Source organism: Anabrus simplex, chromosome 4, assembly GCF_040414725.1.
Source record: "Anabrus simplex isolate iqAnaSimp1 chromosome 4, ASM4041472v1, whole genome shotgun sequence".
Classification (NCBI taxonomy): domain Eukaryota; kingdom Metazoa; phylum Arthropoda; class Insecta; order Orthoptera; family Tettigoniidae; genus Anabrus; species Anabrus simplex.
In genome coordinates, this window is record NC_090268.1 from 103,475,782 (window position 1) to 103,494,274 (window position 18,493).

At 37.6% G+C, this 18,493-nt stretch overlaps 1 protein-coding gene across 1 annotated transcript in view; it reads left to right on the plus strand.

Annotated features, from left to right (window-relative positions):
- Positions 1-220: 220 nt before the first annotated feature.
- Positions 221-18,493, plus strand: part of LOC137496873 (protein pellino-like) — a 40,140-nt gene continuing 21,867 nt past the window's right edge. Inside the window, exon 1 of the mRNA XM_067145153.2 lies at positions 221-382. Within this exon, the coding sequence (XP_067001254.2) occupies positions 343-382 (40 nt within the window). The 5' untranslated portion in view covers positions 221-342. The remainder of the gene's footprint in view (positions 383-18,493) is intronic.

Sequence of the window (18,493 nt, forward strand, 5' to 3'; positions counted from 1 at the left end):
GATTTGAAAATGAATATTTTAGATCTTATGCGACAATGATATGTCTGTAAAAGCTACAAATGGGTAAATGAAATTGAAAGTGAGGGTGATTCCATATAATCTGATGAAATTACGTTTGTTCTTTGTGAGGAATACTAATTTTTTTCATGCTTGTAGTCACTGTGGTTGGTACAGGGAGTTGGTATGAGGAAAGCAAACTAGAGACGGTAATATACGACACATGGGAAGTATTGTAATTGTCTTGTGTTGGAAGGCTTAGTAGCATGGTACCTGATCCTTCGTGTCTGCTCGAGGATTTGGAACCCAGAACTTACGAACAACTGATCTTTCGTTTAAACGAAAATGATAGGTGGAAAGAAGTTGCGAAAGAAATGTTTCTCAGGTGAGTTAATACTTCCTTACAGTGCAAACGCGTATGCTTATCGAATTACGTATTAGGTACGGCACCTTGAAGATTTGTGGTGAATTAATTGGGATGGTGAGTCTAAAAGGGGCGGAATCATACCCCCCTTTAACTGCTATCGCCAACGTTAGTGGTGTTGAGGTTTATAACGGTTTTCCTCTTTGCTATTTTCATTGGGTCCATTTTATTCAATCTGCCCGTCCGTTTTAGGATACTTTTCTTAAACACGAAATTCATGATATAATTTTGACAACAATCTATTTGTTCGAAATAAAGGTTCATATGTGTACATTTATTACCATATGTCAGGTCATTTAGGTTATGATTTATCAATTCCATTTATTTGTTCGCATCTATTGGACATCACTTGTGACAGACATCTGCAGCGACAAGTTCTACCTTGTCTGCCCTAGGTGTGCCCTGGTAGAAGCCCAGGATCCGCCGGCAAGGGCCCGCTCGACTCTAAATCAAGTTCGCCATTTTTTGCGAAATGGGTTCTTTTAAAGAACTTCTTTATTTATTGTTCATTGTAAGATACTTGGGGGGGGGGTTATAAGCTTCTATTCTTCTGGAGAGGAACACACTGGTGTTAGAATAACGGATCAACTAAAGAATTTCTGTGAATGAAAGAGGAGGCGTTTGGGGATAGAATTAACAGTGTAAAATTATGTATTTATAATAATGATAATAATAGAGAAAAGATTCGCGCAATGTGCTATTTGAAAGTGCTTTTTTTTCATTGTGGCTGAATGTTCATTCAGGCCTTGCTGATTTTAGAGCATAGGCCTACTGTGATAGGGCAGTGGTTTCAATCTTCGTCTGCGGACCTCTTGATAAACTTAAAATTTCACAGACCCTCTCTGTTTTGAAATAAAACTAATGGTAAACATGTTACAAACTCGATGTATTTTAATTTAAATATATATTAAAATAGTGCCTTTGCTGGCGAGATGTAGTGTTTACAGTGCACTATGTCTTCTGGTATGGGCTAGAATAAATTTGTTACTTTCATTTACCTGCCTGTCTCACCCTTGGCTTTGACAATATGAAAGTGACTGAGGTATGAGCGATGCTAGTAATATCATTCCATATGCATCCAGTCCTTGTTATGAATGGTATGAAAATATCACTCATAGGGTCGGTCGGTGCGTAAATTTCAGTGGGCTTGTCAGACTGATGTGGGCAACTTTTGGCTCGGTGAGGAAAGCAACGGGAAACTACCTCATTCCTCATTTCCCAAGTACACCTCTTCAGTGATGCCTAGGCCATGTATGATAACTGTTGGCATAGCTGTGGAGGATCAAACCAGCCTTCGGGCTGAATACGCAACATACGTACATATTAAAATCAAAAGAGAGAATATCATCAGCGACAATTCAATGTGAACAGTGAAGTTCCTTTTGAATAATTAGGTCTACATTGTTTGGTATAAAGTCTGATGATTTCAGTATTAAGTTGCTTTTAACTTTAAGTTTATTTCATAATTTTGATCTGAAATATGTGGGGTTGAAGAATGGTGTTTCACACAAATGAGTAATGGGGAACAAACACAATTCAAAGATGATTTTTTTTTTGAGATTTTGGAATTGTCAGTCATGACATATAATCAAAAGTTAGGTAGTTGTAATTGTGAAAATGTAATTTTATTGCACTGTAAGTAGAAAATCCTGTCGAAGAGTCATATATTCCTCTTGTAGCGTATGGGAGAGGTTGGTAAGTTACCCTGTCAGTGAATTAATTCCTTAGCCACACCTCCGTTTCATCCGTCGCAGGGAAATATTCCCTGAGCTTCAGTTGCTCCAAATGAGACTTCAAGATGTTGAGAATCTCCTTTATCACATTTTCTACCGACATCTGGACAAAATCTGCCACTGTATAGGCCAAGAGTATTTATTTATTTATTTATTTATTTATTTATTTATTTATTTATTTATTTATTTATTTATTTATTTATTTATTTAATTCATTAATTTATAATGAATTATTAGATACAGCCTATGGAGGGCCATTTTACACTAATAATGATGATGATGATGATGATGATAATAATAAGTTTAAGTATAAAAGATAACAATCAGTATAAATAACAATATTAAGTATCAGCAGTAAATTATTAACAATAACAATGTTACAACAATGACAACGATAACTGGCAAGTGTAGGTTACAGAAATAGGAAGAAGAAAGGTCGAGGGTTGGATGGACAGAAGAAAATAGAAACCAGGTGAGGACTTCAAAGGTATGTTTTAATTTTCTGTTTGAGGATGCGAAAGGTGTGAATATGTCTATATCGGGTAGTTAGTTACCAAGAGTAGGGAGACGGTGGAATATAGAGCGTTGTTGTAAGGTTAGGCGTGGATGGGACAGGAGTGTATCGGTTGCATGTTGGAATGTGTATAGGGAAGTACGCCGGAAGAGTATTACATTTGGTGTAGCCATTGATTATTTTATGAAGGTAACATAGATCGGAGAACTGTAAAAGGCTTCTCAGGTCAAGTATACCCAGATAGTTCAAAATGTCAGATTTAGTTTTGCTCTTAAAAACAGGATTGCGAGTCTTAACAATGAAAGTGAAAAAGTTAAATATGCTATTTAGTTGAGATACGTTTGTGATAGCAGATGAGGACCTTAGGGGAACTAAAGTCAATAATGGGGAGAACATACAAGACAAAGTATAATTTTAAGGCGTTAATATCATCAATTTCAGTGAACCTGTAAAAAATGCCTAGGGTACGCATAGCACCTAGGTCTCTTATATGAGAAGCCGATTGCAATGTATTTCCCTGGATGGTATAGGTAGTGTTCATTCCTTGCTTTAGCAGTGAAAAGGAGATTGTCTTGCACTTCTTAACATTGGGAGAAAGATTTCTTGAACTAGTTACTGCATGAATTGAGAACAATCTGTAATTCATCACAATCTTCAGGCGTAGGCACTTCCCTTAGGATTTTCAGGTCATCGGCGTACAAGAGGGAACACTATTTTTGGTGCAGAGAATTACGTCATCGATATAGAGAAAGAGTAGGGGTCCCAGAATACTGCCCTGAGATACGCCTGGTAACACCGATAACCATGATGAGGCAGTGAGGCAGATTCAGGGAGTACCACTCTTTGTTTTCTGCCGGAGAGGAAATTTGTTATCAATGACAAGATGGGGCCATGAATATTAAATCTAGTAGCGAGCTTATGAAGAAGTGCGTGATCCACTGAGTCGAGTAAATGGAGCTTTTTGATGATACTTGTTGTTTAAAGGGGCCTAACATCTAGGTCATCGGCAGCTAATGGTACAAAATTAGATGAAATGCAATGACAATTGAATGTCCAAAATCCTGCACTGACCAGAATTCAAAACGTGAGGACGAAGAATGAATGGATGGATATTGTCCCTTTCTCCGGGGTCGCTCAGTCGGCGGAGCGAGAGTCCCAAAAGGGTGGACTGTTCGCAGGGCCAACTTGCTATTACGGGACCGACCTTCAGAAGATTTATATTTGCAGGGCCATTGGTGACTGGATAGGAGACATAATGTGGAATAAACATCAGAACAAAATAACAAACTGGTTTATTAAAATGAAAATAAAATTCAGTCTGGACAATGCTAGGAAAGAAATTACCTTATAACATTTCTTCAACATAATTCAACTGATTATTCTTCTCGTTAACAAAATGACTTGAGTCCTTGGCATGCTTAGCGAATTCATAGGATTCAATTACACCTTCAAAGAACTTCCAACCAAAGCCATTCTCTGAAACATTTGATCAATCACGTAATTAGTGATACTGTCGTTATAATTGCAACAAAACAATGTTACACTGAACATGAAATAACCATATTTCATTACTTCCTTAATCTTTACGGATTACCCATTGATTAATTCTTTCTTTAGCACATCTTTGACAAATTTTTCTGTCTAATTTATATTGGCATATTTTGAGAAAATTTCTTGAGAAACTACTTTGTCATACTTATGAGAAATCCTTCCTAAATCATTTTCTCACACCTTTGAGAAATTCTTTAAAACTTATTCTTGAGAAATTCTATACAACTTACTTCTGAGAAATGCTTTACAATTTTGAGAAATTCCTTGAGAAATTCCTTGGCATACTTCCCCTCTCTCGCAGATTTCGCTCGACTGTATTCCTTTATAAATCATAACGATTTCTAACTGACTAGAATTCTATGGATGGATAGAGCATCACGTAACACCACGCTTGATCAACTACAACAACAAATCATTGACTAATAAATCGCATAAAAACACGAAAAGAATAAGCATTCTTCGAACGACGTGGATGAGCTGCTTCTAGTACACTGCAATTACCATCCCTTCTGATATCAATCATATCACATAAACTAATAGTTCATTAAGCCTTCGATTTATTAGCATTTTACTCCTATATTTAATCTCATCCTCCTCGTCATGATTATTATGACCACATTTTACTCTTCTTCTTCTTCTTCTTATACTTATTTTTAGGTCTTAATTCCCCATAATTCCTTTTGAAGATCTTAATTATTCTTGACCTCGTAAAACTCACTGGCAACTGGGATTACTTATCACCGAATCAAAAACACAAACGTTATTCCAAGAGAATGCAAAGATAGAAAATGTAAAAACCATAAATCAAAGAAAGCATGAATACTCTACCATCGCCATTTAAGTACAACATTTCAAAAGAAACTACACTCCTCTAAGCAAGAATACAATCTTACTAGTCATCTACTGAAAGAAGAAATTTTACAATGGTACTTATGGTTCCGATGGAAGTTCCTGGCGTCGGGATGCAGCTATGGGCGTCGGTGTCCTCTTCTTCCGCTATGGAGGCTTGTAGACGGACAAGTTCATCACGCTGGTGTGCACACTTTGGCTTAACCCATCATGACTATGGCTACGTACAGCAGCGTTGAATCACGGTGTTCCAGAAAATTCCACGATTCTCCTGTCGTTCGTTGCATGCTGTCGGCTAGTCTTCACAGAGGTAGCTGAAACTGAAATTTTGTATCAGAAAATAGGATCCACACTAGTTGTATACCACTAAATTATTTATGACACTTAACTGGCCCAATGATGTACACTCAGGTTTAGTTTTACCCCAAGCTTTGAATTCTGAACACATTCACAAGATTACAGTAAGTCTTGAAGCTGACGGAACATTATTACTGGTACTACGATGTTTTATAGGCCAAGTTTCCTGTCGAATATTCACTTCAGATAGTTCTCTTCCCTTATAATTTAGGCTGGCGAAAAGTTGGACTAGCACTCAAATAAAACAGTGGTGGTGCCATACAAGAAATACAGTTAATAACACTGTCCGCGAACATTCATGTTCTCCGTAGAAGCTAAAATTATACGACGTTCTTCCAGAAGACTGTATTACTTGACTTCCCCTTAGAGACTCTTCTGTTCGATTCTCCCTTAAAAACTGTAATATTCTCTTCAACTTTTCCTTAGAGACTCTTCTTGGACTTCTTTCTAGAAAGATCTCAAGACCTTCCAGCACCTTCCTCGATTTTCATTGGCTGTTGACCTTCTTGTGACATGATTCGTCCTTCACACCGGCAAGTAGATTTCTCCAGAATATCGTTCCCCTCTCGGCTGTAGGCGCGCTAGGTGACGTAACTGCGTGACGTGGCGACCTTCACCGGCCTGTTGACCTAGTTCATATTCGCCCGCAGCGGCATGGCACAGTAACAGCTGATGCATGCTCACTTATAAACCAATGTTCCGTTACAAATATTACTCTAGCTTCCCTAAATTCAATCAGGCACCATTTAAACGGGTACAATATGTATTTAAAACAGTGGATCTCACCCGCAGTGCCTCATATTCACAGAAACTGACATAAAAATAGTATTACTGACCAAGGGACTGCTTCTAAAGCACAATACTGAATCAATGATGCTTGCAGTCTAAAGGGGTCCAAAATTGAAGTCATCGGCCCTTCATAATGGTACTTATTGCTAGGAAAGTAGAACCATGGTATTTGTCATGGTGCGGTACTAATCAAAAGTAGCGTAGACTCGCAGTATTCTGCACATTATGGCAACGCAAACCTATGGTGTTCATCACATAAGTGTACTAATCACAGGGACTCGTATTATCCTGTGGTGTTCCTCGTACAGTGGGAACTAATCATAGGCAAGCCAGAACCGTGGTGTCTCTCACCCTTGGTGTCGCTCATTTAGTGGTACTAAACACAGGTACTGTATAAGCCGACAGTGCACTCGAAGTGGGGGGCTGACCGCCTGGTGCTCCTGCGTGCTACTAATCACAAACCTATTTGGTACCTAACATAGTGGTACTACGCGCAAGTAAAAGTGACCCATGGTGTTCCCCGCGTGATGGTACTAATCACAAGTAGTTTCATGGTTCTAATACAATCTTCCCTTGGTTGCCCCTTTTAGTCACCTTTTACGACAGGGAGGGGATACCGTGGTTGTATTCTTCGTCTGCGCCCCCACCCACATTAGGTAATGGAGCATTTTAACAGTAAAAAGATATGAAAAAGTTTGAATTCAAGGACAAACTAGGGCAAATATTTGCTTATAGGAAGAGGAATTATGGAGTGGAATAATTTGCTAAGGGAGATGTTTGATCAATTACAGAAAACAGATGTTTCAAATGAAAATTTACATTTTAAAAAGTCCTTTCAACAATCTGTCTCAAGGAAGAATGTTTTCATTTAAACAGTCTGCCTCTTAGTGCTCAGGACAGGCCAGGGCTCAGCTATAATATTATTTCTTCTGCATAGAGAACATACGTGCCTTAGTCTTTTATTAGAAGTCAATTGCACCTGACCATCCAAGTCTTCACAAAGCTTATATTGTAGTAGGCTTTACACTTTTAAAAATTTTGGTGGTTTTGCGTCCTGGTAACAGTTTTTACGGTTTTCGGAGTTGTCAAGGCATAGAATTTTGTTCAGAAGTTCTTTAACCCCTCAAGCTGGTAATATTTATTGACGATTCAGTACCCCTGCAGTGGTAATTCTTTCTAGCAAGTTACCAACAATTTAAATGCTAACACAGACATAGTAATATCTTTCAAACTACTCATTCCATCTCGTTCAAATTTTTGTGCAGTTCTTGTCCACATCATGTTCCAGCAATCACAAAATTATAAATATTTTAATGATCGAGCTCGATAGCTGCAGTTGCTTAAGTGCGGCCAGTATCCAGTAATCGGGAGATAGTGGGTTCGAACCCCACTGTCGGCAGCCCTGAAGATTGTTTTCCGTGGTTTCCCATTTTCACACCAGACAAATGCTGCGGCTGTACCTTAAGGCCACGGCCAATTCCTTCCCATTCCTAGGCCTTTTCTATCCCATCGTTGCCATAAGACGGTTCGACATAAAGCAGATAGCAAAAAAAAAAAAAAAAATGATTAGTAGGAAATTAATCAAACTGAATAACTCGCCCTCTTACAAATCTAATTGAGTCTGGAGTATTTTGAAGCAAGTTTCAAACCACAGGCTCATATTGCATTCTGTTCAACAGCAGATGTTTGTTTTTTTAATTTTTTTTTTTTCAGTTGGAATTTTCTTTAATACCGATGAAATGCTTCTCCTAGAGTTGTTCTGCTGGCGGATCGACTGACGGTCTGTCAGCTCATAAAACAGGTAGAAGATGATACTCGGCATCAGGGCTTTTGTCAAATCTAGTCGGTAGATTAGGTGTTCAAGTTAGAATTCTGTGCACTGTAGTATATGGGACATTTTAGTTGGATCACACTCACCATTTTCTTCTTCTTTATAGACACTTATGATTCAACAGGTGTTCATGACCACTCAAGTTGTTCATCACTAACACCTTATCGAGCGAGTTGGCCATGCGGTTAGGGTAGGGTAGCTGCGAGCTTGCATTCTGGAGATTATGGATTCAAATCTCACCGTTGGCATCCCTGAAGGTGGTTTTCTGTAGTTTCCCATTTTCATACTCAGCAAATCCTTGTTGCCAAAAACGTTGTGTGTGCTAGTGCAACATTAAAGCAAAAAATAAAAAAAATAAAAACATGATAACCCTCACTACTATCTTCATTCTTCAAGTGTTAACTGCTTTCAAGCTGTGGATAATCATCTTCACTAACACAGTAATCAGCACTTGACTCAATGTCATCACTACTTTCAGCAAATATCTTCACGAAACTTGTCTAGGATAAATGTAAACCTCACAGTGTGCCTGCCATGCCAGTCACTGTCAGCTGACCATAGGGCAGCAAAGTAAACTTGATGAAATAACTTCTATTATGTGCTACCCAACAACATACCATTAAAAGAAGGTTTACTCCAAGGACACACTCCCTGTGTTTCAGACTTTAACTGCAGTTCTCATGGGCATGCAACAGGAAGCAGGTAGACGTACATATCCTACATAGCTAGTAAAGTCTGTATGCATATGCTTCAAACCACCTCTGAGAAGTGATTGTTGGGTCCATATGCATATACATCTGACTGGTCTAAGAAGCTGCTGTTCATGTGGTATTGACCCTACCATCCTGAATTCAGAAGCCCAGCACTTCTACTAATTGAGCCACTCAGCCCATCTACTTGTCAAAGTAGTATTACAACCTAATTGCATGGAAGATTGACTTCACCTGGTTCTGACAAGACCAAGCAGCGGCACACACAACATGAATATCTGTGGTAACAGTATGACAGTTGTTTGGCAACTGTATAATTTCAAGGAATTTTTACATTGCGTAAAGCCTCTGTGGCTCAGACGGCAGCGCGTCGGCCTCTCACCGCTGGATACCGTGGTTCAAATCCCGGTCACTCCACGTGAGATTTGTGCTGGACAAAGCGGAGGCAGGACAGGTTTCTCTCTGGGTACTCCTGTTTTCCCTGTCATATTTAAGGCGTTCAGAAGCCAAGCCGACTAACTCCATCAAATACAAATGTTCAGTACAAGCAGTTGAAGTTATTGATCTGTAAAAAACTCTATTCATTTTTCAGCATATTTACAATACACTCATTTATATTCTTACAATTAAGGTTATTTATTCAGCACTTTATAAATATATAAAAACATTTCAGTGTGTCTGTCCCACCTGAAGAAGCCACTTTCTATGGAGTTAGTCACATTGTCAACTGAAAGTTTTGACACAGTATTCTGGGTGGTATGTGTAAAAGTTGTTTTATTAAATAAATATGCACAAACAAAAACCCTTTTACATGAACAATGCACTAGTATTATTGTAAGTCATTTAATACTTAAAATACACATAAAAAGTGCCTAAAATACAAATACGTTATTCTTCGCCTCTATTCTGCATACGTGATGCAGTCGTCATTACTGACAGGTTCATCTCTTGCTGTCTTCAAGTTTTTATAATAGTGCTGATGAATAGGAGGTATAAACTTCAAGAGGTCCATTACATCCTTTTTTCTGCCATGGAGGTCAGTCTAGATGTGCTATAAAGGATATAGGTTTCCATTTTTCTTCTGGATATTAAATTTTCCGAAAGGCTTTCCTGTGAAGAAAGTACTTTCAAATTTGATAGTGAATTGTTCAGCCTTCTCCAATCCTGATCCATCTCATTGTCAGCCAGTTAACTGGTTCACCTTTGACATTTTCTTTCCTGTTGGTGATACACTTTTCTAAGTTTTCCGTTGAATACAAGGTCTCATGGTTCATTTCTGAGAGGATATATTTGTTTGTTTTCCTGAAGCCAAAAATATCATACCAATCCCTTGGAGAATAGATATGGCTACAAGTTTTCCTCTTTTTTCAATAAAAGAAAAATCTGTGGAGTTAATGACTTTGGCCACTGAAACCATTGGTAAAATGTTCCGTTGCCAGAGCAGATACTGCATTCTGGCGGCAAAACATTTAACTGTGGAGTTAGTTGTTTTGGCAACTGACAAATATTCAGTGATGCTACCCACCCATGTTATTACTTGCACTTGAATATTTTGGAGTTAGTCGGCTTGGCTTCTGAATGCCTCATTTCATTCCAACAACACTTCCCATTAACATTTCATTTCATTTGTCAGTCATTTATCATTGCCCCAGAGGAGTGCGACAGGCTTCGGCAGCCGGCACATTTCCTATCCTCGCTGCAAGATGGGGGCTTCATTCATTCCATTCCTGACCCGGTCGAATGACTGGAAACAGGCTGTGGATTTTCATGTTCTTAAAGATTACCTGACCTTACAGCATGCAATTTCTTCTTGTGGGTCCACCTTAAAAGTGAGGGTTACGGTACTCAACCTGCTATGACAGAACTGAAGGAAAGGAAGGGAAATTACCATGAGTCCTGTTGAAATTCTATGTTGAATCATGCATGATGTCCGTAAGAGACTGAGATCGACTGCGCTGGGAAGGTGGTCATCTGATTTATTAAAGAACTAAATTCAGCACCGGCATACTCTGTACTGTTAACTAAAATGTTAAGTATATATTTTCTTCCATTAATCTAGATTTTAAAAATGTCCATTCTCTTGAGTCGCTCCGTGGAATAAACTGGGATAAAGTCCAAGGAATGGAGTTTATCCTGTTCCCAGAAGATGGAATAAGGTGTGGAAAGGAAAAAATTACTGGAAGATGGATTTAAAAGACGGTAGATAAAGGAAATGAGCAGGAAAGAAACCCTATAAAATGTTTTAATAATTATATTAAATAACTTACGACAAATATTCTTTAACCTGAGCATGAAAACTTGTTAACAATTGACTTGAAGGTTTTCATAGCAAGGACGATTATAAAACATTTTTAAAATAACAGGAAAAAGTTTGCAGGACCTTAAGTTCTTAAAGTGAAAAGGAATGTTACAAACAATTATGAACTTAGTTGGTTATATTACTTTGAAATTCAAATGTTTGCACATTGATGCAAAAAAGGAAACTCGATGATTCATTGTCTGTGATTTAAATTAAATTGAATGAAACACAGATATAAATGCTGACTCTAAGGAAGAATCAAAGCCTCATTGTCCTTGATTTAACTTGAGTATACTGACACCTCAAAATATCTTGAATTGATCAAGACAGCACTGTTCAATACAAGAAAGAAATTCTTAAACTTTGAATGCTTCATATTGACTGAAAGTGGAAATACTTATCTTCAATTTTGGCCACTCCTGACGGTAGTAAAAACAATTTCAGCCATTAAAAAAAAAAAAGTACATTAAAATCAACTTGTGACACAAAGCTGAACTGATTATGCACGGAGCAGAAGATTTAAGTCCCTAGATTTGAAAAAAAGGAAAATGTTGAGCACACACTGCTGTCTAGGGATCACCATGTTGTGGCGTGCTGAAGTCCTAGTTGAGAAGCGATCTCATGTTAATGTCTTAGGGGTCACTGTGGTGTTGTACTCTTAAGTTCCAAGAAGAGAATGTTGCGATCTTGTACTGCCTTGTAGAGCTTGAGGCCTAACAAGTAGAGTTGTAGTTTAAAGCAGTTTGGTGTTTGTGAAAAATGAAGAGTGCTGGCACGCACCGTCCCAGTGTATAGCTGGCAAGATATCGAAGATCGCTGGCCTGTTCAAGTACATCCAGCCGAGTGAATGACCGCCAGGGAAGGTGACAGCCAAGGTTATAACAAGAATGTGAGCGCTGCCATGGTATTGACAAGAATGAATCAGGACGAATTGGCGTGGCCACTTTACAATAGGGAAAGTGGGTAGTGTTAAGATATTAACCGAGAGCATACAAAGTTAGAAAAAGAGTCATGAGTTGTAAACAGCATAAAAGATAAATTAAATGTAGGAAGCTTAATATGGTTACAGTAGTTACCAAAATTTAATACAGATCAAGTAAGTAAAGGGAAAGAAAATGACGTCAAATGACTTTATGAAGAAACATCACAGTACACAGGTGGTTTGACCAATCAGATTCAAAACATAAAGGTCGAGAACAGAACAAATTTTAAGCAAGAAGGCTATTTAGTATGTTAAATGCTATGCGAAAGTGCAGATGCAAGAAAATACGTAAGCAAAATTGATAGGGAATTTTCATTGTAATGCTAGGCCCGCTTGCCTACCACCAGTCACAATCATGTTGGGGTGTTTTCATTATAATGGCAGACACTCACTCTCCACCTGCTATTTTACATCCTCAGAAAGACCGTCTTAGTGGTTTTCCCTTGTGAAATGAACATAGGTCATTACAATGATGTCAGTGGTAATGGCGCGATTAAAAGCAATATGAAATACATGATCAAATGAAAAACCACGCATTTTCTTACTTATAATGAACAGTACTATGCTGCCGATCTAACAGTCCAAAGTTCCAGAGCTGAAATGACCAAGCCGCAGACAGCAGTGATCCGTGAACACTCTTAGTTTTTTTTTTTTTGAGGGGGGGGAGGGGGTGTCGAATAGTGGAGAGTCCCAGAGCAAATCTATGCCCTTTTACTAATCTGTTTCCTAGGAGTACCCGATGAGTCGGAAAAATCTCATTTCACTACACTGGTGGCGGCAAAATCTACCTGACTTGGAGGCAAATTTTTTCTCCAAGTCAGAGGAGAAAACTCTCTTCACTGCTAATTTGGAATAAAATGAATGTAGAATTTAATAAAAGTGATGAGGAAGACTCTCTTCTTAAGAAACTGCTCTTTTTAGGGTTGAATTTTGTATTATTTAGTGAATTGTGGTGCTATAATTTGGAATAACCTTAACCCTTTCACTCCCACTGGGACATATATGTCCCGCAAGGCTATCAACCAATACTATTGGGATTTAATTCAATTATAATAGCACAGGACCGTGTCCCAATGGTTATATATAGATTTCTTAGCTTGTAGCGATAACAAATACCACTTTCTTGCATCTTACATATTATTATATCAGGTTAGTGCAATGTAATATCTAATTTCTTTACAATGGGACACATATAACCCATTGGTAGTTTTCGTTGGGACATATAGTCCCAGTGGTATTTTATAACCTGGTTTACAAAATAGATTGTGTTTATTGTAGCTAAGATGACTTCAAAAAGACGGCATTGGGAGGATGTCTTTTCGAATGACAACCAACTGGCAAAGTTTTTAGGGACAAATGAAGAAGATTCAGCATCACATTTGGATTTCGGCTCTGATGATGTTGTGGATGTAAATTATGTGCCTAGTGATAATGATTCGGTAGGTCTGGATAGTGATACTGCCTCAGAAGCAGACAAAAACGACAATTGCAGGGAAAGTTAGACAGGAGCCAATGTCAGTATTTGGCTAATGCTTCTGGAACGCTTGCTGCAAGATGGCAGGATTCTAAAGAATTGGTGGTACTTAGCAACTGCCATGTGGCAAACGAAGTCGAAGTGCTAAAAAAAGAAAAAAAGATGGAAGTAGAATAGTAGTAGTAGTAGTGTAGACCTCTCTCAGAAAGTTGGAACATATGATTTTGATAAAAAATCTCAAAAGTGGTGGAGAAAGGTTTTCTGCAAGGTTCTCATGACGGCCGTTGTCAATTCTTGGATTTTGTATCAAGAAACCAAGCATAAAAGGATTCCGTTGCTGGAGTACATTATTCCCCTTGCAGAACAAATGATGGCTGTTGGCAAAGCAAAAGCAACAGTAAAAAGGAAGAGGATATCTGGGCGACCTACCTCGGCATCAAAATTGACGTATGTTGGAGGTCAGTTGCCGGTGGAAGGCAATACCAGAAGGCGATGTGTGAGGTGCTCAAAGCTGAAGAAAGGAACAAGAATCAAAACTCTCTGTACAATGTGTAAGCTCCCTCTGTGCAGGCCTACTTTGCATCTTATCACACTTGATCTGTTGCACGTAATCTAACCTACACGTGAAGTGTTCTAAAACTAATAATTTGATCTTATATATCATCGTTTTAAGTTTGGCTATTTAGTATTCTGTGTACCATATCTTTTATTTCATATTCTTATAAATAATGGTATTATAAATAAGAGTTGGCATCTTTCAAAATATACCAGTGGGACATATATGTCCCACACAGGAATACCAGTGGGACATATATGTCCCACCCCTCTGAGGCACAACGTATCAGATATTAATTAGATATTGAAATTGTATACTAATTAGAAGTTCGTTGACCAGTAAATGCAAAGAAATAACCTAATTTATGAAAAAATAAAATTGGTAGTGAAAGGGTTAAATTGTAATTCTGGACCAGGTTATACTACTATTACTAAGTGAGCCTCTGCCAAATGTGCACACTGCTCATTCAAAACAGCACGTCAGAGTAGGGATCGAATAGCTGGAATACTATGATGAACCAGTGTGTTACGTACCAGCAGTATTAGACAATGTGTGAACCAGAGGAATTGTATGCTAAAGAGTTTTCTAAGTCCCCAGCTATTTCCCACCAATATTCAGTCAGGCTTTTATACTCGGTACGCAACAGTAATCCCATGTATCGGAGTTGACGTCACCATAAGCGGCAAAGAACGTCACAACACACAATGGTCAATGTAATGTTATTGTTGATCAATGTTATGCACTTTCGATATTGTAGGCCTTCACATTTAGTTTTCTTCCGACTCTGAAATGCTACTCTTATCATAGTCGGTACGGTAAAACTGAATAAAACATAAATGATCGGAAATTGTATTCTTTATAACTTCATTATGTACAGTAGTACTTATCTATAGGACCAATAACATACGTATTTAAAAATTAAATTTTAGGCGCCTACCCCTAAACTACCATTTTAGCCAGGGTCAGTAAAATTGTTTATAGCTTAGACTATATTTTCTTCTTTCCTGACTATATACAGATTTTCATTAAATTCTGTTCACCCATTTTCTCGTGGCTTGGCATTGATGTGGACTTAGCAACAAAAATCGAAATTCATGAATATCTGTGTTATCATAGCCGGTACGGTAAAAATGTACAAGATATAAATGATCGGAAAGTTAATTCTATGTAACTTGAGTTATATAGTATTTATAGATAGGACCACTAAATATTTGAGAATTGAATTTTAGGCCTTCCCCTAAACTACCATTTCACTCGGTGTGAGTAAAATAATTTATAGCCTAGATTGTAGTGGTTCATCCCCCGACTGTACATACCGTTTTTCATGAAATTCTCTTCAGCCGTTATCTTGTGATGCATGAACATACATACAGACAGACAGAAATTACGGAAAAGTAAAAAGTGCATTTCCTTGTTACTGTGGACATGACCGATACAGAAATACTGTTTCTTTCAAATTCTGAGCAATGTACAGACAAAACTCTTATTTTATATTTATATAGATTCTTTGTTTGAAACTTGCGTGGAGTGCATGTGAAACTGAACCTAAAAATTGTTCTTGAAAATATCTCATTCTTTGTAATGACATCTGAATCCAAACCTACACATTTCAGTGGATATTCCAACCTGTCATTTTTTGTTAGTGAAAAGATTTTATTTTCTAAAAATAGGCCTAATGCAATGAGTTTCTCTTGACAAGTACCACAGGTGATGAAGGAACTTCATGGCATTTCCAGACAATGATTTATTTACTTGTGCTTCTTTAATCTCTTAGAAGTTGCACCGGTAGGTTATTTCTTTGTGTATAGAATGTTGAGAATGATTTGAGCCAATATTTCGTGTAGGGAGTTACTGTTAAAACACACATTCTCATTTCTTCATCAGCTTGAACTGGCTTTAAAAAGAAAAAAAAAATCTTTAAAGGCACTAGATGTGAGAATTCTCCAAAAATTAATATTCTGGTTTTTCACTTCTTTGATAAGAGTAAGCTTCTCTGTATTCAAAGATATAGAATACTAGCTGTTGTGAGCCTGTTGTTGATGGGTTTAGATTTTGTAATTGCCGCAGTAATAACTTGTAGTGGTGATGAGAAACCGTGAAAGAGAGCACACCTCAGCTAACAGCAACAACATGTTATTGTTGAAACTGTAGGTCGTTGCATTTTTCTTCCACCTTAGGCTTCAAACCTCACTCCCTACGATGATGCCAGTTTTTTCTCATTTTTTGAGCGATCCCTCCTCGGCAGTCCTTTTCGTTATCTTCCTGACCAATAGGAGTAATGACCAATCGGCTTTTCAGCTTATAAAACAGTTACAACCACAGTCACTAGTGAGTTAATTACTCTGACGAATGTACAGAATTTCCACATCACTGAAGCCACAGTGAACAAAATTCTAAATCTGTGAATATCTCTCTAGTTATTGCTCTTACGGTAAAAATGTATCCAATAACTTACGACAGTGAAGTGAAAAAATTAATTTTCCATACATGTTATTTGTAACTGTTTGATAGAACTAATTTCTCCAGAGAGATATTTACAAGTTCTGAAAAATGTAATACTGTAATTGCAAATATCTTCTTCTGCTTCTCTTTTTATGGCCTCATTGGACCACTTCAATCATTTTCTGGTCATCTACTTCAAAAGGTTTTCTTTCCAAATCGCCTAACAGCTTTTCATTCGTTCTGATATTTTCTGTCGTTCCTCATCTGTAAATACCCTTTCATTGAATGTCGTCAGTCTATTTTTGGTTTAAATCTTATTTCTTTGTTTTTCAGTTTCTTTATTCTTTTGTTTTGCAAATCATCAGGAGTTATTTCTAGTTCCATATCCTCTCTAATATCCTTAATCCATCCTACTTTTTGCTTCAGATTCTAGAGCTTCTATATAATTTTTTCTGGTAATCTGGTGTCCTCATAATGTGACTGAAAGAAAGATCCTCTTCTTCTGCATCCGCATATATCTGTTATGGGCTCCAGTTCTTTGTACACCACTTCATTTGGCACTATTCATCATTGTCCATATATTTGATATTTTTTTATTTATGCATGTTTGTAGCTATTCTCTCTACTTTCAGGTTTTTGTCAATTCTGTTTCTCTGAGTGACTTTGAAAAGACTTTCGTTTCTGTATGTCACCTCTGGTTGAACCAACATCTTGTGATATTTAAATATGTTTTGATCAATGGACATTTTTCATTGTATGTAGACCATGATAATTTTTGAGCTTTTATAATTTTATTAGTTTTTCCTTGCAATGTGGGTTTCTCGTCCAAGTTGTATGTTGTAATTTCTCCTAGGTATTTAAATTACTAATTTTACTTTCCTGCTGTTTACTGTTATGTGGTGTTCATAGGTTATAAACTTCATGGTTCTGATCCGTATTGAATTGTAAGTACAATATAATTAGTAGTATAGGTCCACCTTTCAATACTATACATATGTAATATTCTAAATTACATTAATTAGGGACTAGTTTTGGCCGGGGCTGGCCATCTTCAACCTTAATGTAAAACACCTAATAACTAAACAAATGTACATGCACACAGTTGACATAAAACAAATGAAAACAAATATATACAAAGTGACATTAAAAACTGGGATGGAGTTATGAATAAATTTGAAAATAAACTAGGTTCTAACATCTTGAGTATGTTCATCATTGAGAATAATTTCAAGTATTAATTTATATACACAGAACTGTTAGTCCTAATACTGCTGATCATTAATATTTCAGTAGTAAATGGGAACTGGTAAATGTTGATCCTGTAGTTCGTCATCAAATCTATTTGTGTGGTGTTAGCTATATGTAATCCCTTGGACACCACTGTAAATAACCACTAGCTGACGGGGAACTGTTAGATGTTGATTCATCCTCAATCAAAGTAATAAATGAGATGCTCTCGTGGTGCTTGTTAAATCTTGCTGAAATGTTGTTGGACATTGTCAGGACGGCACATGAAGATGTGGTTAACACATATACATTGTGTCGTTGCCAACATTGGCTAGAAGGGATTCGGCCTTAGAGGCGTTCAGGCTTAATCCCACGGATGGTAGCTTCGCACCACCGGCCGCTCGACCGAGTGCGTGAACCAAATGTCCGAACCTGCGGTTCCTCTCGTACTGAGCAGGATTACTATCGCAACGACCAGTCATCAGTAGGGTAAAACTAACCTGTCTCACGACGGTCTAATCCCAGCTCACGTTCCCTATTAGTGGGCGAACAAGAGTAATAAATGAGATGCTCTCGTGGTGCTTGTTAAATCTTGCTGAAATGTTGTTGGACATTGTCAGGACGGCACATGAAGATGTGGTTAACACATATACATTGTGTCTGGTATAAAATTTGCAATTCATTGCGGTGCCCATGAAGTTAACCTGATAAATTAGATAAAATTAAATTAATGAATTGAATGAGAGAATGTGTTAGAT